General features: G+C 45.2%; 1 protein-coding gene across 1 annotated transcript in view; it reads right to left on the bottom strand.

Moving 5' to 3' along the window:
* Window positions 1-9,181: 9,181 nt before the first annotated feature.
* HGFAC (HGF activator) overlaps window positions 9,182-23,783 on the bottom strand; it is a 90,191-nt gene continuing 75,589 nt past the window's right edge. The window contains exon 11 of the mRNA XM_084859885.1: window positions 9,182-10,683. Coding sequence (XP_084716011.1) covers window positions 10,519-10,683 — 165 coding nt within the window. The 3' untranslated portion in view covers window positions 9,182-10,518. The remainder of the gene's footprint in view (window positions 10,684-23,783) is intronic.

Genomic DNA, 23,783 nt, shown 5'->3' with positions numbered 1-23,783 from the left:
TGGCCCATCACAAGGTGCAGGCGTTCATAGCCCATCCCAGGATGCAGGGGCAAAATTTCAATTTTTGTGGGCATGCGCCCACCCAATCAAGCCATTATATGAGCGAGACTACTCCCACTGTGGATGTCATCGCTGCAGATTTGAATGGGCAAAATTATTCTCCAAACCTGACCTTACAGCTGGTTATTATCGGCTGCAGCTCCATCCAGAGTTCAGGTACACAGCAACCTTTTCAACTGATGTTGGTCTTTGCCACTTCAAGCGCCTAAGTGTTGGTATTTCTTTAGTTGCGGAATATTTCAGAATACTATCTGTGAAGTTCTCGCTGGACTCCCAGGAGTTCTTAATGTAAGTAATTATATCTTGTTTTTTGTACCATATCAGAAGAGCATGATACTTGACTTGAAGTTGCCCTAAAATGAATGCACAAGGAGAACATGACATTAAATCAAATCTGAGTTCAAAAAACCCACTTTGGAATTCTTTGAATATGTCTCTAAATACAGTATTTCATCTGACCCCCCCCCCCACAAGGCCTATGCATTATGTGGCTGTACCTACTAATTCTAAAGAGCCTCTTGTTGAGGGTGAAAGAGGAGAGTGCAAAAGCTGGTTTGAAACTCAACATTAAAAAAACTAAGATCATGGCATCTGGCCCCATCACTTCCTGGCATATAGAAGGGGAAGAAATGGAAGCAGTGACAGATTTTACTTTCTTGGGCTCCAAGATCACCGCAGACGGTGACTGTAGCCATGAAATTAAAAGACGCTTGCTCCTTGGGAGGAAAGCTATGGCAAACCTAGACAGCATAGTAAGAAGCAGAGACATCACCTTGCCGACAAAGGTCCGTCTAATCAAAGCTATGGTTTTCCCAGTAGTAATGTATGGCTGTGAGAGCTGGACTATAAGGAAGGCTGAGCGCCGAAGAATTGATGCTTTCGAACTGTGGTGCTGGAGAAGACTCTTACGAGTCCCCTGGACTGCAAGGAGGTCAAATCAGTCCATCCTAAAGGAAATCAACCCTGAGTGTTCATTGGAAGGACAGATACTGAAGCTGAAGCTCCAATATTTTGGCCACCTAATGCGAAGAGAAAACTCTCTGGAAAAGACCCTGATGCTGGGAAAGACTGAAGGCAAAAGGAGAAGGGGACGGCAGAGGATGAGATGGCTAGATAGCATCACGGATGCAATGAATATGAACTTGAGCACACTCCGGGAGAGAGCGCAGGACAGGAAGGCCTGGCGTGCTATGGTCCATGGGGTCACGAAGAGTCGGACACGACTGAACGACTGAACAACAACAACAACAACAACAACCTACTAATTCAGCTAGGCCTTGCAAATGATTGTGGCCAATTTATACCAAGCTTAGCCACAATCTCAGAGCCTCTCCAGTAGCTCACAATAAACAAACAAACAATAGTTCAAAGCTCTTTCACCCACAGAGCAGCAATATTCTCAAACACAGAGAAAAGCACTTGCAGTAGCCTACTGCAATGAAAGCCCACTTTCATGTTCATTTATACATTTATGGGTAACCTCCACAGTTATAACTGATCAGAGGTCTCTTGAACCTATATTAAGAATCCCTCTCTTTGACCACTACTGGTTCACATTGAGTGATGAATGCTTAAATTGCAGAGCTATAACTATGGAGCCCCCCTTCATGGATCACTGCCTTGTTGTGGCGAAGGGGCTTGCATAACTCAGTGAAGCCATAAGCTATGCCGTGCAGGGCCACCCAAGACGGACAGCTCATGGCGGAGAGTTCTGACAAAATGTGGTCCACTAGAGAAGGAAATGGCAACCCACTCCAGTATTCTTGCCAAGAAAACCCCATGGAACGTATCACTAGGCTAAAAGAGATGACGCCGGAAGATGAGCCCCCTCAGGTCGGAAGGTGTCCAATATACTACTGGGGAAGAGCAGAGGGAATTTCCAAGAAAGAGTGAAAGCGGCTGGGCCAAAGCCGAAAGGACACTCAGCTGTGGATGTGTCTGGTGGTGAAAAGAAAGTCCGTTCATTTGCTCTAAAGAACAATATTGTTTAGGAACCTGGAATGTCAGATTAATGAATCAAGGTAAGCTGGAGGTGGTCAAACATGAGATGGCAAGACTGAACATCGACATCTTGGGAATCAGCGAACTAAAATGGACAAGCATGGGCAAATTTAATTCAAGTGACCATCATATCTACTACTGTGAGCAAGAATCCCTTAGAAGAAATGGAGAGGCACTCATAGTCAACAAAAGGGGGGGGGGAAGCAGTACTGGGGTACAATCTCTAAAACGACAGAATGAACTAAGTACGAATCCAAGGCAAACCATTCAACATCACAGTAATTCAAGTCTATTCCCCAGCCACAGAGGCCAAAGAAGCTGAGGTTGATCAGTTCTATGAAAACCTACAACACCTTCTAGAACTAACACCAAAAAAAGATGTCCTCTTCATCATAGGGGATTGGAATGCTAAAGTGGGAAGTCAAGAAATCACCGGGATAACAGGCAAGCATGGCCTTGGTGTACAAAATGAAGCAGGACAAAGGCTAATCGAGTTTTGCCAAGAGAACATGCTGATCATAACAAACAGCCTTTTCCAACAGCACAAGAGGCGACTCTACACATGGACATCACCAGATGCTCAATATCGAAATCAGATTGATTATGTCCTTTGCAGCCAAAGATGGAGAAGCTCTATACAGTCAGTAAAAACAAGACCTGGAGCTCACTGTGGCTCAGATCATGAGCTGCTTGTTGCAAAATTTCAGCTTAAATTGAAGAACGTAGAAAATAATAATTTATTATTATTAATTAATTTATTAAATAAAAATAATTTATTTTAAATTATTTTGGTTTCATTTTACAGCTACTAGATGGCACTGCAGTTATAGTGGAACTGCACAATTACACACAGTCAATATATTGGATTAACATTCCTTATCAGGTTATTGCCGATCTTTTAAAAAGTGGGATAAAGGTCAGAAAGCACAAGAAACGCCCTGGAGATTGGTGATGTCGTGCAAAGGTCCCGCAAACGTCCGTGAATGACCAATCACAAACATGCAATAAAAGCCTTGTGTAGATATAGGTATGTACGAAATTGCCCTTACCTGGCTCCACTGGGTTCCACTGGGGGGGGGGGAGGCGCTCCGTCCCTCCCCCCTGGAATCCTGGCCGGCCAGCTCCACTCTGCGGGGATTCTGTGGAGCTGCCGGCCGGCTCTGCCAGCAGCCGGACATCCGGCCGCTGGCTAGCAGGGACGCAAACGGCAGCGGCCATAGCCGCCGCCGTTTGCATCCCTATAGTCAGCCATGATAGGCTACGTAAATCTACGTAAATCTGACTTAAAGCAAAAACATGCAGACGCAAATGGCGGTGGCTACGGCCGCTGCCATTTGCGTTCCTTATTTTGGGCCGTCTAAGTCTACGTAAATATTTACGTAGACTAAGATGGCGAAAATAAGGGGAACGCAAAAAGCGTAACGGACGCTATTTGCGTTCCCCCTTATTTTCGCCGTCTTAGTCTACGTAAATATTTACGTAGACTAAGACGGCCCAAAATAAGGAACGCAAATGGCGGCGGCCATAGCTGCCGTCATTTGCGTACACGTGCTTTTTTTTTAAGTCAGACATGATAGGCTACGTAAAGATTTACGTAGCCTATCACGTCATTTTTGGTTTTTTTTAACCTAGCCATGATAGGCTACATAAATCTTTATGTAGCCTATCATGTCTTTTTTTTTTTTTCAACACTGGAAATGGTGGCGGTGGCAGCCGGTTGGAAGACCAGCAGCCGCCGCAGCCGCCGCAGCCGCCGCAGCCGCCGCCGCCGCAGCTACCTCCACCCAGAAGATCCACCCCAGGTAAGTCTTGTCCCAGGGGGGATCCGCGGGGGGGCAGGGGGGTGGCAGGCTGTTCCGCCACGGAGTTCGGGGGGCCGAATGCAACTGGCATTCGGCCTCTACCGAGATCTGTGGTGGAATTCTCTGACATCCCTATAGATAAGCCCATAGTCAAAGAAGTCATTGTTGTTGTTTTTAGTATCCCTTGCAAGCCTTAGCTCATTCTGAGCTTTAGCTTTCCTGACACCATCCTTAGTAGTTCAGGCTGCTCGGTTGCACTCCTCCTTGGTAATATATCCGTCCTTCCATCTCCTATACGTGATCATTTTGAGTCTCAGCTAATCAGAGAACTCCCTGTACAACCATACTGGCTTCTTTAGATGGTTCTTGTATTTCTTTCTCGTGGGAATAGTTTGCAATTGTACCTCCAATATTTCAGTTTTCAGGATCTCCCATCCCTCTTGGACTCTTTTTTCCTTCAGAATTTCTAGTCATGGGATCCTAATCAACTTATCCCTCAGCTACTACATACATTGCATCCTTCCTTTCTCCACACCTCTGATTTAAAAACCATAAACATAAAAGTACATTCAGAACACTTGGGGGAAAAAAACTTCTGCAACTGTATGATGACATATACATATATAATACAGAAAGAAAGCAATCAAGTGAACTGGATAATCACCTCTGGAGAAATCAGAAATTTTTTTTGTTTCACATTGAATCCCTTTTCTGTAACAATCTGTATGATTTTTAGGTGTACTCATAAATCCCTTTACCTCTCCATTGGTTGTGGCCAGTTAGGTGTTTTTCAATGTTTGCACCAAAGATAGTGTGAAAATTGAGCAAATTGCAGGCTTTTAAAAGGAGTTCCATTGCTACTTTTCACAACAGCAGCCATTCAGTAAAATAGCAGTAGGCAACCTGGTGCCCTCCAGATGAATTGTTGTGAACCACCCAACAACTTTGGCTATTGGGGGATATAGAAATGAAAATGAAGATGATGGTGATGATGATGGGTCTGGAAACCAAGTCCTATGAGGAATGATTGAAAGAAATGGGTATGTTTAGCCTGGAGATGAGAAGATTAAGGGAAGTCATAGTAATCTTCAAATATCTGAAAGGTTGTCATGGAAAAAATGGAGCAGAGTTGTCCTCTGTTGCTCCAGGAGGGGAGAACTAGGCTAAATGGTTGGAAGTTGCAGAGAAGCAGATTTTGACTAAGCATCAGGAGAAACTTCCTAACAGTGGGGTGCTGTTTGGCAGTGGAATAGACAACCTCAGCATGTGGCTTCTTCTTCACTGGATGGCCATCGGTGAGGGATGCTGTAGCTGCATCCTGCATTGCAGAGCCTGCATTAAACAGGGGATTGGACTGGATCTCCAAGGTCCCTTCCAACTCTATAATTCTTTGGAAATAAACTCAATGTTTTCTAATCTTGGTATGAATCCAGATTATTTCCAAGAATGCCTGGCCTCCTCTGAATACAACACTGGGCTTTTTGCTCTGCTTTTAGTATCTTTCCATACAATCTATGCAGATATTCCTGCTCTTTATAAATTAGAAAATGAGCAATTTTGGGTGGGGGCAGGGGAGGGGGTTGGAGGCTGAGACTCTGATCCTAACAAACAAGGGGGCTGTCCTCACAGGGGATTTGCTGCAAATTGGGAGCATTTTGAGGTTGCTGGCAGGAGATGACATTGGCGATAGATGACATTGTGGCCAATCTGCAGCCACCTTGGAGAATTATGGTGGAAAAGCCAGATTTTCTGAGACTACTTCTTCTCTGTTTCATGTCATCATTTTGGGTTCTCCATGCTTCTGGTGCTGTGTGCCCCTGTCCTCTGCATTCATTTCAGCATGATAGCCCTGCCACGGGTGTGTCTTTCACCTAGCCATGACCTCACTGAGCCTTTCCAGCTTTCAGAATTGCCCTGCCCTCCCATTTCACCAGTAATTAGCCTCCATGCTGATGCATTTCTCTGATGTTTGCATTACTTTCCTTCTCCATTGTTATGTTAAATCACATCTCTGATATTGTGTAAAGTCACTTCTTTGAAGTCACTTCTCTGATCTAGTGAGGCCTCTGGAGCCTGTCATTGCAAGCAAGGAGAAAGTGCCCAGAGAAGGAGAAAGGGTTGGTGGAAAGAATAAATCGATGACAGTTGCTGGAATGGGGTGAAATGGGGAGGGTGCTCTCAGGGGGAGCCTTCAGATGCTACACTCAAGAACCAGGGATTTTGGTCTGTACAATGGGGAACAGCGGAGAGAGGAATAACTCCAAGACTGTTCGTTGAAATGGGGCAAAGTAGGGGCAGGGATGCTCTCAAGAAAAGCCTTCAGATGCTGCATTTGAGAACTGGGGATTTTGGCTTCTCAAGGCAAAAGCATGCACACTGCAAATAGGGGAGCGAGGAATAACTCCGTGACAGTTTGCTGGAATGGGGCGAAATTGGGAGGGGGTGCTCTCAGGGGGAGCCTTCAGACATTGCAGTCAAGAATCGAGGATTTTGGCTTTTCAAAGCAAAAGTGCGCACATAGAGTTAAATGGGGTGGGAGCAATAACTCTGCAGCAGTTTGCTGGAATGTGGCAAAATGGCAGGGGGAGTGCTCTCATGGGGAACCTTCAGATGCTACACTGGAGAACCAGGGATTTGGGCTGCTTCAGGGAAATATGCACACATGGGGAAAAATTAGTTGCTCTCCATTCATAATAATGTAGTAATAGAGAGTCCCTGCACAGAAATATATTTGTAATTTAAAAGAAAATGTATTAAAAAACTACAAATAGCCTGAATAGCCTGAATAGGAACCCATGCTTTTTAGCTTCTAGGACCTATGGAACATTCATAGAATCATAGATTCATAGAATAGTAGGGTGGGAAGGGGTCTACAAGACCATCGACTCCAACCCCCTGCTCACTGCAGGAATCCAAGTCAGACTCTCAATCCTGACAGATGGCTGTCCAGCCACATCTTGAATGCCTCCAGTGTGGGAGAACCCACTACCTCCCTAGGGAATTGGTTCCATTGTCATATTGCTCTAACAGTCAGGAAGTGTTTCCTGATGTTCAGCCGGAATCTGGCTTCCTGTAACTTGAGCCCATTATTCTGTATCCTGCACTCTGGGATGATCGAGAAGAGATCCTGGCCTTCCTCTCTGTGACAACCTTTCAAGTACTTGAAGAGCGCGATCATCTCTCCCCTCAGTCTTCTCTTCTCAAGGCTAAACATGCCCAGCTCTTTCAGTCTCTCTTCATGGGGCTTTGTTTCCAGCCCCCTGATCATCTTTGTTGCCCTCCTCTGAACCCTCTCCAGTTTGTCTGCATCCTTCTTAAAATGTGGTGCCCAGAACTGGACACAGTACTCCAGATGAGGCCTAACCAGTGCTGAGTAGAGGGAAACTAATACTTCCCGGGATTTGGAAGCGATGCTTTTATTAATGCACCCCAAAAGAGCATTTGCCTTTTTTGCAGGCACATCACATTGTTGGCTCATCTTCAGCTTGTGATCGACAACAATTCCAAGATCCTTCTCGCTTGGAGTGTTGTTGAGCCATGTATCCCCCATCTTATAACTGTGCAGTTGGTTTCTTTTTCCTAGGTGCAGAACTTGGCATTGATCCCTATTAAATGTCATTCTGTTGTTTTCTGCCCAGCGCTACAGTCTATCAAGTTCACTTTGAATTTTGTTTTTGTCTTCCAAATATTAGCTATCCCACCCCATTTTGTGTCATTTGCAAATTTGATCAGCATTCCCTGCACCTCCTCCTCCAAGTCATGAATGCAAATGTCGAAGAGCGCTGGGCCCAGGACTGAGCCCTGTGGTACCCTGCTTGTTACCTCTCCCCAGTTTAAGAAAATCCCATTGAGAAGCACTCTTTGAGTTGGATTCTGCAGCCAACTGTGGATCCACCAGATCGTTGTTTCATCTAGCCCACTTTGAGCTAGTTTGCTCATCAGGAAATCATGGGGCACTTTGTCGACAGCTTTGCTGAAGTCAATGTATATTCTGTCCGCAGCATTCCCACAGTCCACAGGGGAGGATATCTAATCAAAAAATGAGATCAGATTTCTCTGGCAGGATTTGTTCTTGACAAATTCATGTTGGCTTTGAGTAATCACTGCATTGTTTTCAAGGTGCTTCCAGATGGATTGCTTTATAATCTGCGCCAGAATTTTCCCAGGGATTGATATCAAACTGACTGATCTGTAGTTCCCAGGTTCCTCCTTTTTGCCCTTTTTGAAGATAGGGACATTAGCCCTCCTCCAGTCACCTGACGCTTCACCCGTCCTCCATGATTTCTCAAAGGGAATAGGCAGCGGTTCTGAGAGTTCTTCTGCCAGTTCCTTTATTATTTTAGGATAGGAATGTCGGAGAATTTCTCCACGAATCTCCGGGAGGCCAAATGCCAACGCATTCGGCCCCCCGAAATTGGTGGTGAAATTCTCCCCCCCCCCCGGGATGGGACTTACCTCCTTCGAATGTCCCTCTTGGCGGCGTTTTGGCGGTGTTTCGGCAGGGGCGGGGGCAGTGGCCGGTCTTCCGACCGGCTGCCACCGCCACTATTACAAAGTAAAGTTAAAAAAAATATACGTGATAGGCTACATAATGATTTATGTAGCCTATGACGGCTAGATTTTCAAAGTCAGCCGTGATAAGCTACGTAAATCTTTATGTAGCCTATCACGGCTGACTTGGAAAAAAAAAAAAAAGCGCGTACGCAAATTGCAGCGCCCATGGGTGCCGCCATTTGCGTACGCGCTTTTTTTTTTTAAGTCACCCATGATAGGCTATATAAAGATTTATGTAGCCTATCACGGCTGACTTTGAATATCTAGCCGTCATAGGCTACAGAAATCGTTACGTAGCCTATCACGTGTTTTTTTTTTTTTAAATTACTTTTTTATTTCGCTGCCGGGGAGACGGGGCGCTCCCCCCCCGGCCTGAATTTCGGCAGCGAGGGATGGGGCGCCTCCCCCCCGGCCTGAATTTCGGCCAGGAGGGGCGGGGCGCCTCCCCCCCGCCAAGAATTTCAGGGGGAGAACCGAAGCGTCTCCCCCCCACCGCGAAGCAAGCTGCAGGACCAGGTAAGGGACTTTTGTCCATCCTTACTTTAGGATGCAGTTCATCTGGCCTGGAGATTTGAACTCATTCAAAGTAATGAGTTTTGACTATATGCCTATCAATCTCAAGCTGCAATCCTGCCCCTTCAGCCTGTACTTCGCCTTTGCCAGGGGCCTCATAGACCCTCCTTTGGGAGAAGACTGAGCCAAAGTAGGAGTTGAGGACTTCTGCCTTTTCTTTGTCATCTGTTATCATTTCGCCATCCTTATTCAATAGTTGAACCGCCATTTATTTCCTCTGTCTTTTACTATGCATGTGAGTAGCTAAACCATTGGACATTGACAGTTACAGTTGAAAAAGAAAAAAAGGGGGAGGAAATGGAGGGGAGGAAATTGGCTTTTTTGAACGTCTTTTTATAATGCCTTGCGGTGGTGGTATGGTGGGGAGATTAGAGTTAGTGGAGATGCATACCATTTTTAAAAAATTAAAAAGCACTTCCCCATATTATATGGGGAAGTGGAAAGATACCTTTTTCCTTTCCCACTTTCCAGAAACTGCTTACCCTATCCCCACACTATGTTATCAATATACATTCCTGGTGCCAACAGGTGAGCGTCCAAGGGAGCAATTGTATCGGGATAGGCAGCCACCTTTGAACTTGGAGGTGGCCGCCTATCCAATGCAGGGCAGGCGGAGTGCCGAGGGGATCTTCTCTGTGCTCTGACTGCCCTGCATTTGCAGTTAGACAACCGATTTCAGCTGTCTAGCCGCGAGACCTCAGAGAAGGGGGAGGGAGGCCAGACAACAGATAGGAAGCATTGCACTGGCACTTCTACACTCCCCACCCCTGGGAATGCCCCCTTTTGCCCTGCACCATACTGCTCATCTGAGCGTGGAGCCTGGGGATGATCCATGCTGCCTACGTGGTGGTGGGGGAGGGGCAGGGGTGGGAAGGTGGTTTTCTCGGAACCAACCTCAGAGCATGGGCTCCAAGGTTGGTCTCTGGAAATCGAACAATCCTATGGCTGTCTAGCCGCTGTCCAGTGGACATAGGATTGTGCCCCAAGTCTTTTTCTCTATGCCTTCAGTGGTAAGAAATGAGCTACCCCTAAAAGTTCAAGCACTATAAGACCCAGAAAACTTAATTCTTAAAGTAATCAAATAGACCAATAGCTCTTTAAGGCACTAGTACTTAGTGGTAAGGAGAGCTAGAGCTACCAACAAAAATTAAAAGGGGATCATGGTTGTATGTTAATGATGAGGCAAAACCTACTTCATTGTGTTTAGAAAAGCTACTGAGGAACTGGGCCATTCAAGAGGGAAATGGCATTGTGTGGGGAATGAGATAAAATGTCTTGGATTCAGGAGAGAGTTTCTAGAAAAGCAAGATGTGCTCTGCCTTGAAGCTTTTTTTTTTTGTAGCATCAGTATTAACTGTTCTTGTAAACAAGCCCATTATTGTGAAGTAAACAGAACAGAAAGACAGAGTAGAAACAGAACAGAGTGCCTTTTCATGACAACACTTAGCATTGTAAACAATGATTACGGCATTCCATAATGTTAGCAAAACTTAAAATATATTATCACTGTAAGGAGCTACAGTTGCTCCTATGGATTTGGATTTATCTTCTTATTAATCCAGTCCACATATTTTGTCACTTTGGTATAAACACCAGGCTTTCCAGCCTTGCTGCAACCATCACCCCAGCTGACAATGCCATACAAGTAAGATATTCCATCCTTCTCACAGGCCAGTGGTCCTCCAGAATCTCCCTGTTTCAAAGATAAAGACATAAAGTTAAATTTCATAGCACAAGTGTTTCACTACCACATTTTGAAATATTGGCTTGTAATATTTATCAGGTCAGACTAAATACGATCCCTGGGGAAGGAAACGGCAACCCACCCTAGAATTCTTGCCATGAAAACTAAATGGGTCAGTGCAACCAGAGATATGTCGGTATACCATCGGAAGATGGGACTCCCAGGTCGGAAGATGGTCAATATGCTACTGGGGATACAGAGGATAAGTTCAACTAGCCCCAGATGTGATGACGCAGCTAGCTCAAAGCCGAAAGGACGGCTAGCAGCCGATGGTGCTGGTGGTGAACGACGAATCCAATGTTCTGAAGATCAACACACCATAGGAACCTGGAATGTAACATCTATGAGCCAGGGCAAATTGGATGTGGTTATTGGGGAGATATCAAGATTAAATATAGACATATTGGGTGTCAGTGAACTGAAATGGACTGGAATGGGCCACTTCACATCAAATGACCACCAGATTTACTACTGTGGACAAGAGGACCACAGAAGAAATGGAGTAGCCTTCGTAATTCATAATAAAGTGGCTAAAGCAGTGCTTGGATACAATCCAAAAAATGACAGAATGATCTCAATTCGAATTCAGGGTAAGCCATTTAACATCACAGTGATCCAAATATACGCCCCAACCACAGATGCTGAAAAAGCAGTAGATCAGTTCTATGAGGATCTGCAGCACCTACTGCATGCCAAAAAAAGTACGCCAAAAAAAGATGTTATTTTCATTATAGGAGACTGGAATGCTAAGGTGGGAAGTCAAACGACACCTGGAATTACAGGCAAGAACAAAACATGGGAGAACAAAATGAAGCAGGACACCGGCTGATAGAATTTTGCCAAGACAACTCACTGTGCGTAACAAACACTCTCTTCCAACAACCTAGGAGACGACTTTATACACGGACTTCACCAGACGGTCGACACCGAAATCAGATTGACTACATCCTTTGTAGCCAAAGGTGGCGGACATCTATGCAGTTGGTAAAAACGAGACCTGGAGCTGATTGTAGTTCAGATCATTAACTTCTTATTGCACAGTTTAGAATCAGACTAAAGAGAATAGGGAAGGCCCACAGATCAGTTAGATATGAGCTCACTAATATTCCCAATGAATATGCAGTGAGGTAAAGAATAGATTTAAGGGACTAGATTTAGTAGATAGGGAAGAACTATGGACAGAAGTTTGCAACATTGTTCAGGACATTGTTTCATTGTTCAGCAACATTGTTCATTGTTCAGGCAACAAAAAACGCTCCAAAGAAAAAGAAAACCAAGAAGGCAAGATGACTGTCTGCTGAGACACTGGAAGCAGCCCAAGAAAGAAGGAAAGCAAAAGGCAACAGTGATCAGGGGAGATATGCCCAATTAAATGCAAAATTCCAGAGGTTAGCCAGAAGAGATAAGGAATTATTTTTAAACAAGCAATGTGCGGAAGTGGAAGAAGATAACAGAACAGGAAGGACAAGAGACCTCTTACAGAAAATTAGAAACATCGGAGGTACATTCCAGGCAAAAATGGGTATGATCAAAAACAAAGATGGGAAGGACCTAAGAGAAGCAGAAGAGATCAAGAAAAGGTGGCAAGAATATACGGAAAATCTGAATAGGAAGGATAATAATATTGGGGATACATTAGACGGTGTGGTCAGTGAGCTAGAACCAGACATCCTGAAGAGTGAGGTTGAATGGGCCTTAAGAAGCATTGCTAATAACAAGGCAGCAGGAGATGACGGTATCCCAGCTGAACTGTTTAAACTCTTGCAAGATGATGCTGTCAAGGTGATGCATACCATATGCCAGCAAATTTGGAAAACACAAGAATGGCCAACAGATTGGAAAAGATCAACTTATATCCCCATACCAAAAAAGGGAAGCACCAAAGAATGTTTAAACTATCGAACAGTGGCACTTATTTCACATGCCAGTAAGGTAATGCTCAAGATCTTGCAAGGTAGACTCCAGCAATTCATGGAATTGCCAGATGTACAAGCTGGGTTTAGAAAAGGCAGAGGAACTAGAGACCAAATTGCCAATATCCGCTGGATATTGGAGAAAGCCAGGGAGTTTCAGAAAAACATCTATTTCTGTTTCATTGACTATTCTAAAGCCTTTGGCTGTGTGGATCATAACAAATTGTGGCAAGTTCTTGGTGGTATGGGGATACAAAGTCATCTTGTCTGCCTCCTGAGGAATCTGTATAACAACCAAGTAGCAACAGTAAGAACAGATCATGGATCAACGGATTGGTTTAAGATTGGGAAAGGAGTACAGCAGGGTTGTATACTCTCACCCTACCTATTCAACCTGTACGCAGAACACATCATGCGACGTGCTGGGCTTGATGAAGCCAAGGCTGGAGTTAAAATCGCTAGAAGAAACATTAACAATCTCAGATATGCAGATGATACCACTTTGATGGCTGAAAGCGAGGAGGAGCTGAGGAACCTCATGACAACGGTGAAAGAAGAAAGTGCAAAAGCTGGGTTGCAGTTAAACCTCAAAAAAACCAAGATTATGGCAACCAGCTTGATTGACAGAGGGAGAAAATAGAGGGAGAAAACGTGGAGGCAGTGACAGACTTTTCTTTCTACATGCAAAGATTACTGCAGATGCTGACTGCAGCCAGGAAATCAGAAGATGTTTAGTTCTTGGGAGAAGAACAGTGACAAATCTTGATAAAATAGTGATGAGCAGAGACATCACACTGACAACAAAGGTCCGCATAGTTCAAGCAATTATATTCCCCATAGTAACCTATGGCTGCGAGAGCTGGACCATAAAGAAGGCTGAGCGAAGGAAGATAGATGCGTTTGAAGTGTGGTGCTGGAGGAAAATTCTGAGAGTGCCTTGTACTGCAAGAAGATCAAACCAGTCCATACTCCAGGAAATAAAGCCAGACTGCTCACTTGAGGGAAGGATATTAAAGGCAAAGCTGAAGTACTTTGGACACATCATGAGAAGACAGGATACCCTGGAGAAGATGCTGATGCTAGGGAAAGTGGAAGGCCAAAGGAAGAGGGGACGACCAAGGGCAAGATGGATGGATGATATTCTGGAGGTGACGGGATCGACCTTGTGGGAGCTGGGGGTGGCGACAGCCGACAGGAAGCTCTGGCATGGGCTGGTCCATGAAGTCACGAAGAGTCGGAAGCGACTGAATGAATAAACAACAACAATATAGGTGTGAGGGTTTGTGCAGGGTAGAGACTGCCAGGCTTGCTCCCAATGTTGGTTTACCAGAAGATGATAATACTATTCTCAAAATGGATGGGAGTGGAACATTAGGCAGTGCATCCAAGCTGCAGCAGATGCCATATAAATGGCAGGCAAGAGATAGACAGGAGGGAGGCAGTAAAGAGCTAGAGCTGGAAGTCAATGTTGTGAGGAGCGATGAGGACCTAGGGTTTGGGGGAGGTTATGGAGATAGGGGATGTAGCTCAGTGGTAGAGTGCATGCTTTGCATGTATGAGGCCCTGGGTTCATTCCCCGGCACCTCAACTTTTTTTCTTCCCCTTCATGGATCACTGTCTTGTGGCGAAGGAGCTTGCGTAACTCAGTGAAGCCATAAGCTATGCCGGGCAGGGCCACCCAAGACGGACAGGTCATGGCAGAGAGTTCTGACAAAATGTGGTCCACTGGAGAAGGAAATGGCAACCCACTCCAGTATTCTTGCCAAGAAAACCCCATGGAACATATCACAAGGCTAAAAGAGATGACGCCGGAAGATGAGCCCCTCAGGTCGGAAGGTGTCCAATATACTACTGGGGTAGAGCAGAGGGAATTTCCAAGTAACGCCAGAAAGAGTGCAGCGGCTGGGACAAAGCCGAAAGGACACTCAGCTGTGGAGGTGTCTGGTGGTGAAAAGAAAATCCGATGCTGTAAAGAACAATATTGTTTAGGAACCTGGAATATCAGATCAATGAATCAAGGTAAACCGGAGGTGGTCAAACATGAGATGGCAAGACTGAACATCGACATCTTGGGAATCAGCGAACTAAAATGGACAAGCATGGGCGAATTTAATTCAGCTGACCATCGTATCTACTACTGTGGGCAAGAATCCATTAGAAGAAATGGAGTAGCACTCATAGTCAACAAAAGGGTGGGGAAAGCAGTACTGGGTACAATCTTAAAAACGATAGAATGATCTCAGTATGAATCCAAGGCAAACCATTCAACATCACAGTAATTCAAGTAATTTCGGCTGGCCGGGGCAGGGCGCCTCCCCCGCTCGCCTGAACTTCGGGGGGAGAACCAAAGCGCCTCCCCGCCACCGCGAAGCAAGCTGCGGGACAAGGTAAGTCCCTTTCGTCCATCTGTGATTCATCAAACCCGGCGTTTCTCATGATATGTACTCTGCATATAAGTTAAATAAGCAGGGCGACAATATGCAGGCTTGTCGTACTCCTTTCCCAATTTTGAACCAATCGGTTGTTCCATGTCTGGTTCTTACTGTTGCTTCGTACAGGTCTTACAGGTTTGTCAGGAGACAGGTAAGGTGGTCTGGTACTCCCATCACTTTAAGAATTTGCCACTGTTTGTTGTGATCCACACAATCAAAGGCTTTAGTGTAGTCAATGAAGCAGAAATAGATGTTTTTCTGGAATTATATTGTTGCCCTGCTTATTTAACTTATATGCAGAGTACATCATGAGAAACGCCGGGCTGGATGAATCACAGGTGGGAAAGGGATGGACGAAAGGGACTTACCTTGTCCCACAGCTTGCTTCGCGGTGGGGGGGAGGCGCTTCGGTTCTCCCCCCGAAGTTCAGGCGAGGGGGGGAGGCGCCTTGCCTTGCCTTGCCCGGCCGAAATTCAGGCCGAGGAGGAGCGCCCCCTCTCCTTTGCCGCAAAAAAAGTAAAACACACACAAACACACACCCGTTATAGGCTACGTAACGATTTGCGTAGCCTATCACGCCTAGATTTCCAAAGTCACCCGTGATAGGCTACAGAAATCGTCACGTAGCGTATCACGGGTGACTTTGGGGAGAAAAAAAACACGGATACGCAAATGGCGGCGCCCCATGGGCGCCGCCATTTGCATTCCTTATTTTGGCACATCTAGTCTACGTAAAGATTTATGTAGACTACAGCGAAATTAAGGGCAACGCTTTCCCTTATTTTCGCCGTAGTCTACGTAAATCTTTACATAGACTACCCCTGTCCAAATAAGGAATGCAAATGGCGGCGCCCATTGGGCACCGCCATTTGCATACGTGTTTTTTTTTCCAAAGTCACCTGTGATAGGCTATGTGACGATTTACGTAGCCTATCATGGCTGACTTTGGAAATCTAGCCATGATAGGCTACGTAAATCATCATGTAGCCTATCACGGGTGTGTGGTTTTTTCTTTTCTGTACTTTTTTATTTTGTAATGGCGGCGGCAGCCGGTCGGGAGACCAGCCCCCGCCCCCGCCGAACCGCTGCCGCACCACCACTGGGACCCACCGCCGAGAGGGACAGTCACTGAAGATAAGTCCCATCCGGGGGGGGCTGGGGGGCCGGTGGAAAATTTCCCCAACACTTCCGGGGGGCCTGAAGGAGGTTCCGCCATTATATGCCTCCTGAAGATTCGTGGGGCCTCCTGAAGATTCGTGGAGAAATTCTCCACCATCCCTGTCGGAATTAAGATTGCTGGGAGAATGTTTCCAATAAAAAGTGTTATTTTTATTGGAAGAAATGGTTAAGAGGAAAAGGTTTTAAAATCTGAATGGCTGCAACACAGAAATAGATACAACACACAATAGATAAAACACACACAGTGGCAGGGTAATAAAACAACCAGGATAAACACATCTAACTAACTGACCTAACTAGACTGTGTTCCCATTTATCCAGGTCCCCTATACAAGCGTCATCTTACTGTCATTGGTCCTGTTTCCTCAATCAGTTGTCCCATTCCAGCAATTCTCCCATTCCACCAATTCCTTTCCTCTAAGACCTTCTTTCCTTCTTTCCTTCTCTCTATATCTCTGCCTCTCTGCATTTGGCTTCTATCTTGTAAAATTATTTCTCTCTCTCCCCAACTCCAACCAATCAAGAAGGTGGCTCCTTGTTCATTTCTAAACTAAGTTTCTGTTTCCTCAGTTGAAAACTTTCTGTCTCTCTTTCTCTGACCTTCTGTTGAACTTCATAATCTCCTGCTTTTTGAGCACGAGTTCCTAGTTTGTACATTCTAGCTAAAGCTTTGAATTCTAAACTGTTAACCTTTTGGCTGAAACTGTGTAACACACACACACACACACACACACACAGTTTTAACCCCATAATATCTTTAAATTAAATAAAAAGTGGTGGACAGTTCTACTCCTTCACAAGTATGAAACTGACAGACAAAATGGATGGTAAAAACAGGAAGAAATGTTAGCAAGTTCAGTACACAGTCAACAGGTCTTGCAGGTAGCTCCTGCTGTTTTGCTGTAAGCAGACCAGGGGCTAATGCCATCTTCAGAGTAATGAACTAACCAAGGTTTATCTAATGGTTTATCTAATGACCTTTGAGTGGCAGAGGTGAACAGATAGCCCTGGCAACAGTGGGCATCTCTATTCTATTGGTCTTAGATTAGCCTCCTCCAACGACCACATCTGGAGGGCACAAAGTTGAGGAACTCTTTTTCTGTTTGTCGGAAGAGAATGATAGAGGATTTTGCCTGCCAAATTTCAGAAAACTAGGTGCGGTGTTTTTTGTGCTACACACTTTTATATTTTGATTTTTTAAGGCAACTGATGATAACTTTATTTTTTGGCAAAATTGGATGAAATCTGCAGGGATAGTTGCCCCTTCTGAGGGGACTGCCATTTTTCCTTTGAACAGGTGCAGGGATTCTTGTGCAACAGCAGTCTTTACATTTTGAGGTTATCCAGAAAAAGGCACACTTATCCCATGTTTCTTGTGGACTATTCTTCTGAAAATGACAGACAGCATAGGGATGGCCCTAAGTAATGATAGGTGCAGCAGTTCAGAATGGTAGGTGTAGCAGTTTATGTGGATGGGGAGTCCTCAAATTTGTGTGTGTGGTTAATTCACTTCCCCTACCCCCCCATTTTGGGGGGCAATTTTATATAAAAATATGGCACACATCATAGAAGGGTTTCCAGGGAAGAATCTTGCGAAGTTTCAGAATTAAATATATAAAGGCTAAGGAGTTATGATTATTGAAAAACAGTTTCAGGCTTTTCTCATAGTGAAGCCTGGTAGTATTGGAAGAATGTTGTCTCATAGTCATCCTTACCCTCCCCAGTGATTGGAAAGCTTGTGGTAAAATGCACCCTATCTGCAGTCTGGGGGTCATTTTAGACTCCCAACTGTCCATGGAGGCTCAGGTGTCAGCTGTGAGCTGGGCAGCGCAGTATCAACTCCATCTGATATGGTGGCTGCACCCCTAACCATCGGCGCCCATCCGTAGTTCAAGCCCTGGTCTCATCTCACCTAGAATACTGTAATGCGCTCTATGTGGGGTTACCCTTGAAGATGGTTTGGAAGTTGCAGCTGGTGCAGAATGTGGCAGCCCGCCTGATTAATGGCGGCCGTTGGTGAGACCACATCACTCCAGTGCTGAAGGAGTTGCACTGGTTACCAGTTGTTTTTCAGGCCCAATTCAAGGTGTTGGCATTGACCTAGGCTGGTAAGGACTAGGGAGAGGGCCTTTTCTGTGGTGGCCCCCACTCTATGGAATTTCCTCCCTAGTGACCTCTGCCATGTCCCCTCTTTGATGAGCTTCCACTGGGCTTTAAAAACCTGGCTGTTCAGGCGGGCATTTGGGGTGGGTTAAGGTTTTTTAGAGCATCGTTATTTTGGTTTTTTTTTTTTGTTCAGTTGATTATGTAAATTTGTTATTAGTATTGTATGCTGCCTAGAGTTGCTGTGTAGCCGGCCAGATGGGCGGCTAATAAAGCAAATAAATAAATAAATAGATAAGGACCTGTCAGTCACTCATCTCCCCTCCCCCAGTCTCTCCCTCCCACCCAGTCCCTTTCCAAAGCCAAATCATGAATGAATCCTCATGCAGGGTCCAGCTTTGGTTCTAGTCACTTCACAGGGACTAGGTTCTAGTCACTTCACAGGGACCTGCTTCAGCTTGCGAAGCACCTGACATGGTCTAAAGGGGCCCAATTCAGTTTGGGCTTGGGCTGAATCCAGTGCACATCCTCAGTCTGATAGAATGGTGGGGCAATTTCATCAAACACTAAAAATAATGGTAAGGTGTGTGGATAAACATACTTCTCAGTGGGGTAGTCACCTGGATCCCTTATGTTTGCTGTCAGAGAGGTGTTTCCAGCTTCACTGAAGAGGACATTTCAATTATTATGTGGTCACGTAGCATTGCTGGCAGAGATATAGGTTGGCTCTAACTGAAGTAGAGCAATATATCCACCACCAGTTGTCAGAAATGAGTAAAACTGCCACAGAGACAACTGCAGGAAGCACAGCAACTCCAGAAGCATGCCAAGGTCATGCCAGGATAGGCCTTTGCTATGATGTGATTGAGTTTTGGTCTTTTGCAGTGTTAGGATTGAATCAGGGTATCCATGGCATCCCTGTGAAGTTCTTAAGAAATTAAGCCTTGCCAATTATGAGGTGAAGGTGGGAGAGTCCCTTTCCAGGTAATGATCCTTCATATAGAACAAGCTTCCTGCGAGGGAAAAAATTTTTTATCCAAAAGGAAGGGGGAATCTTTACTGGTAATAGAGGCTTTCCATTTAATGGAAGACTTAACACCAGCAGACTAAATAATTCTTGCAGAAACATCAGGATTTGTTCTTCTTTGTGGTCACTATGCATCACATATATGGGCTCTGCATCTGCGCGGACCTTTGATTCAGGAAGCTTCTATACCTGAGTAATTTTGGTGGGAACCCATCCTACACCACCCTAGTGTGCATGTCCCTAGCAAATTTCTGCTTATTCCCTCAGTTCTGTTTCGACTGCCATTGAGTGCACCTCATAGGGAGCATCTCTCATCATTCACTGTTTTAGAAAATGTCTTTTTGATGACAAGCTGAGGTTTTTCCTTCCTTTTCTTTCTTCTATCAAGTATTCTATCTGTCTCCTTGTTATTTTAATTTATTTTCTTTTGCGACTGATTGCCCTCATGGGTGTATGGCCCTCTGGGCCCCTTTTCAAAAGTGCACCCGCTGCAGGGTACAGCTGCCACCCTCAGGTGTGCACTCTGTCTTCCTCTTCTGCCTTGGTGAAGGGCACGTTGTTTAGTCTTGTCTCATTGTAAAGCCTTCTTGAAGCAAGCAAGGTCAGATTGGCTAAAGGTCCCAGGATCCAAAGCCCAGGGTCAATAGGTGATGCCTTTGTATTTCAGTGGACAGGGGCACTGTTCTACCTGTTATCCCCATTTCCACTGATGACCAGGGTCATAGAATCAATCATAGAATAATAGGGTTGGAAGGGGCCTACAAGGCCGTCGAGTCCTGGTGAAGATTGTGACCAACGGCACAGAGTGCATCCCTGTGGTTGTTGCGCCAGCTTTGGTTCGTCCAGCTACTCAAAATGGGACAGGATCAATACTGACGGCTCCTGTAGCACCCATCTCTCCTCACAAGACAGAATGGCTGAATCTGACACCCAGATCTGTCAACTCTCTGCATAACAGCTTGGAGGATCGGTTAACAGAGGCTACTTTGGCTCCGGCAGCAATCCAGAGGATTCTCAATGCTGCCGTAAGCCATCTACACAGAATTCTTACTCCATACATTACTCTCAATTGTGAAGAAACATGATCCATCTCCATGATCATTTTAGTGTATACACACAACAATTAATGACACATTATGCCTGCTGCAGTATAAGAGCACCAACAGAACCTAATAGGGGTTCAGAGCCTGCTGAACATTCACCTTCAGCTGGTAGGTCAGGACCCACCATTGACCTAAGGTAGGTGTCAACAGCAGCACTAACTCCATATTAGTATATGGTAAAAATATAAGAAGGGGTCATCAAAAGCATGTTTGGGCTAAAGCTGGGTCCCAGGTCTCAAAAGGTTGAAAACTGCTGCTGTAGAAAAAAGTGTATTCCCCAAACCCCTTTGTTTTCTCAACTCAGAGCTGGAGTTCCCTCGTAATTGCTCAGAATAATTCCCGAGAGTCCTCTTCCACCACTGGGGCAGGAGGCAGCCTGATGCTGCCCACTGCCTCCTCTACAAAGAAAGAATGCTTTGCAGTTTGGGTGGAATGAACCTTCTGGGACAAAGGCTCTATGCCCAATATGCTACAGCTTCTTGCTGCAAAAGAGGGAGGTTTATCCGGGGGAGGGGGGGAACCTGACATCAAGGGCTCAGTCCCTCTGCCTCAACTGCTTGCACCATGTACCTTTCCCACATCATGAGCTGGTTTCATAACTGTTGTTATGCGTTGTTAACTTTATAAGTCCAAGAAATAAAGAATGCTTGGATCCACAAGTGATAATTAAGCTTGTATATGTGTGTAATACACCGTGTGCAAAAGGGCACACTCAGAGGACCCACACAATTACAGTCCCACACCATCCCAGATAGACAGAACACTGATAAAGGAAATATAAGTGGGTGTTGGGCACGGGCGGGAGGGGGAGGAATTTAACTAGGAAGGAGAAACTGAAGAACTAACTGAAAAAACATGGCTTGGAAAGCAAACTACAGTGTCATAATGATGATGAGTATAATACAATAATTCAATTATATTTTAAAAAACTGCCAGTTCAAGACCTAAGTTAAGGCTATCTCATGTTGGTTCAAACTCCATGAAGTCAGGAAATTGGAAGCTAAGACTGAGGCCTTAACAGACTTACCCCTGTGATCAGCTGTGCAATGATGTTGTGCAATGTCACGAATTGTGCTTGCTTATAACTTACCTTCCATACACCATGCTTTTCCTGGTCTTTCAGGCCCAAATCCAGATGGAGAGGATAGAGTGCCTGGGGCCAGCAAAGATGCCCCACAGTGTCTTGGTCCTATATTGCCATATGAAGCATACAGCCTTACTGTATTGCTAGAGGAATCCTCCTGTGAGTTGACCCAGGCCTATAAGCGAGCACAATATCTGACATTGCACAACTGATCATGGGGCACATCTATTAAGGCATCAGGTTTAGCTTCCAATTTCCTGGCTTTGTGGTGCTTAAGCCAACATGAGATAGCCATAACTGTGGTCTTAAACTGGCATATTTTTTATCATTTTATTTCCATTTATAAAAAAATAATTTATTATTACAGTGTTCTGAAACACCCCCACACACACAAAACACAAACTAAAACACACACACTAACAAGTAGAGGTGTAGAAATAAATAGGTATGTCCTTGTATGTTCAGAAGGCTTCCTTCTGATTAAGCCTGCACAGGATTCCAACATACCCTTACTGTTTCCCTCCCTATCCCTTCTTCATCAGTGATCTATCAATCAGTGAGAGTGATTCCATCAGCCTTCAAAAGAACATAAGAAGAGCCATACTGGATCAGATCAAGTGTCCATCCAGTCCAGCATTCTTGTTCACACAGTGGCCAACCAGCTGTCGACCAGGAACCCACAAGCAGGGCACGAGCACAACAGCACCCTCCCACTCATGTTCCCCAGCAAATGGTGTACATAGGCTCACTGCCTCTGGTATTGGAGGTAGCACATAGCCATCAAGACTAGTAGCCATTGATAGCCTTTTCCTCCAGGAATTTGTCCAGCCGCCTTTTAAAGTCATCCAAATTGGTGGCCATCACAACATCCTGTGGTAACGAATTCCATAGTTGAACTATGCGCTGTGTGAAGAAGGATTTCCTTTTATCTGTCCTGAATCTCCCACCAATCAGCTCCATGGGATGACCCCTGGGTTCTAGTATTTTGAGAGAGGGAGAAAAATGTCTCCCTATCCAAATTCTCCACATCATGCATAATTTTGTACACCTCTATCATGTCTCCCCTTCTTTTTTCCAAGCTAAACAATCCCAGCTGTTGTAACCTTCTCTCACAGGGGAGATGCTCCAGCTCCTTGATCATTTTAGTTTCCCTTTTCTGCACTTTTTCCAGCTCTTTTTTGAAGTGTGGTGACCAGAACTGTACACAAAATTCCACGTGTGGCTGCACCATAGATTTGTACAGTATGATATTGGCAGTTTTATTCTCAATTCCTTTTCTAATTATGCCTATCATGGAGTTTGCCTTCTTTACAGTGGCTGCACACTGGGTTGACATCTTCATTGAGCTGTCCAACACAATCCGAAGATGTCTTTCCTGGTCAGTCACTGCTAGCTATCAGGCTATACGTGAAGATGGAATTTTCAATCAGGCTATACTTGGTGGAATTTTTTGTCCCAATGTGCATCACTTTACACTTGCTTACATTGAAGAGTATTTGCCATTTAGATGCCCATTCTCCCATTTTGGAGAGATCCTTCTGGAGCTCTTCACAATCCCTTCTTGATTTAACCACCCTAACAGTGCTTGTTAACCATGCCAGCAACCTCTTGGACTTGGTGCTACGTTTCCTAATCTGTGGTATACATTTTAGCTGGGCTTCTATTATTCTATTACATTTTCATCTTCATCCCTTTGGGATGATTTAACCCGAACCGGATGCTTCCCAGCTCTTGTCAGCTGGGGAACCCAGGTTTTAGTTTAAAAGGTGCTCTGCCACCTTTTTTGTTTAGCGCCATCAGTCTGGTTCCATTTTGGTTCAAGAGGAGCCCGTCCCTCTTGTACAGGCCTGGCTTGTCCCAAAACGTTCCCCAGTGCCTAACAAATCTGAACCCCTCCTCCCTGCACCAGCGTCTCATCCACGCATTGAGACTCCTCAGCTTTGGCTATCTAGCTGGCCCGGCGCATGGAACAGGTAGCATTTCAGACAAAACCACCTTGGTGGTCCTGGATTTCAACCTAGCAACTTAAATTGGCTCCCAGGACCTCACGACTACATTTTCCCATGTCGTTGGTACCAACATGGACCACTGACTCCACCCCAGCACTAGGCTACTAAGCTACCTAGACAGCCTGTGATATCTGCAACCTTCGCACTAGGCAGACAATTAACCATGCAGTCTACATGCCCATCACAAACCCAGCTGTCT

The sequence above is a fragment of the Heloderma suspectum genome, chromosome 5, assembly GCF_057233095.1.
Source record: "Heloderma suspectum isolate Gila_16-S chromosome 5, 16-S_ref, whole genome shotgun sequence".
In the NCBI taxonomy this organism is placed as follows: domain Eukaryota; kingdom Metazoa; phylum Chordata; class Lepidosauria; order Squamata; family Helodermatidae; genus Heloderma; species Heloderma suspectum.
Note: the sequence above shows the minus strand (reverse complement) of the source record. Positions and strands in the feature narration are given on the sequence as shown.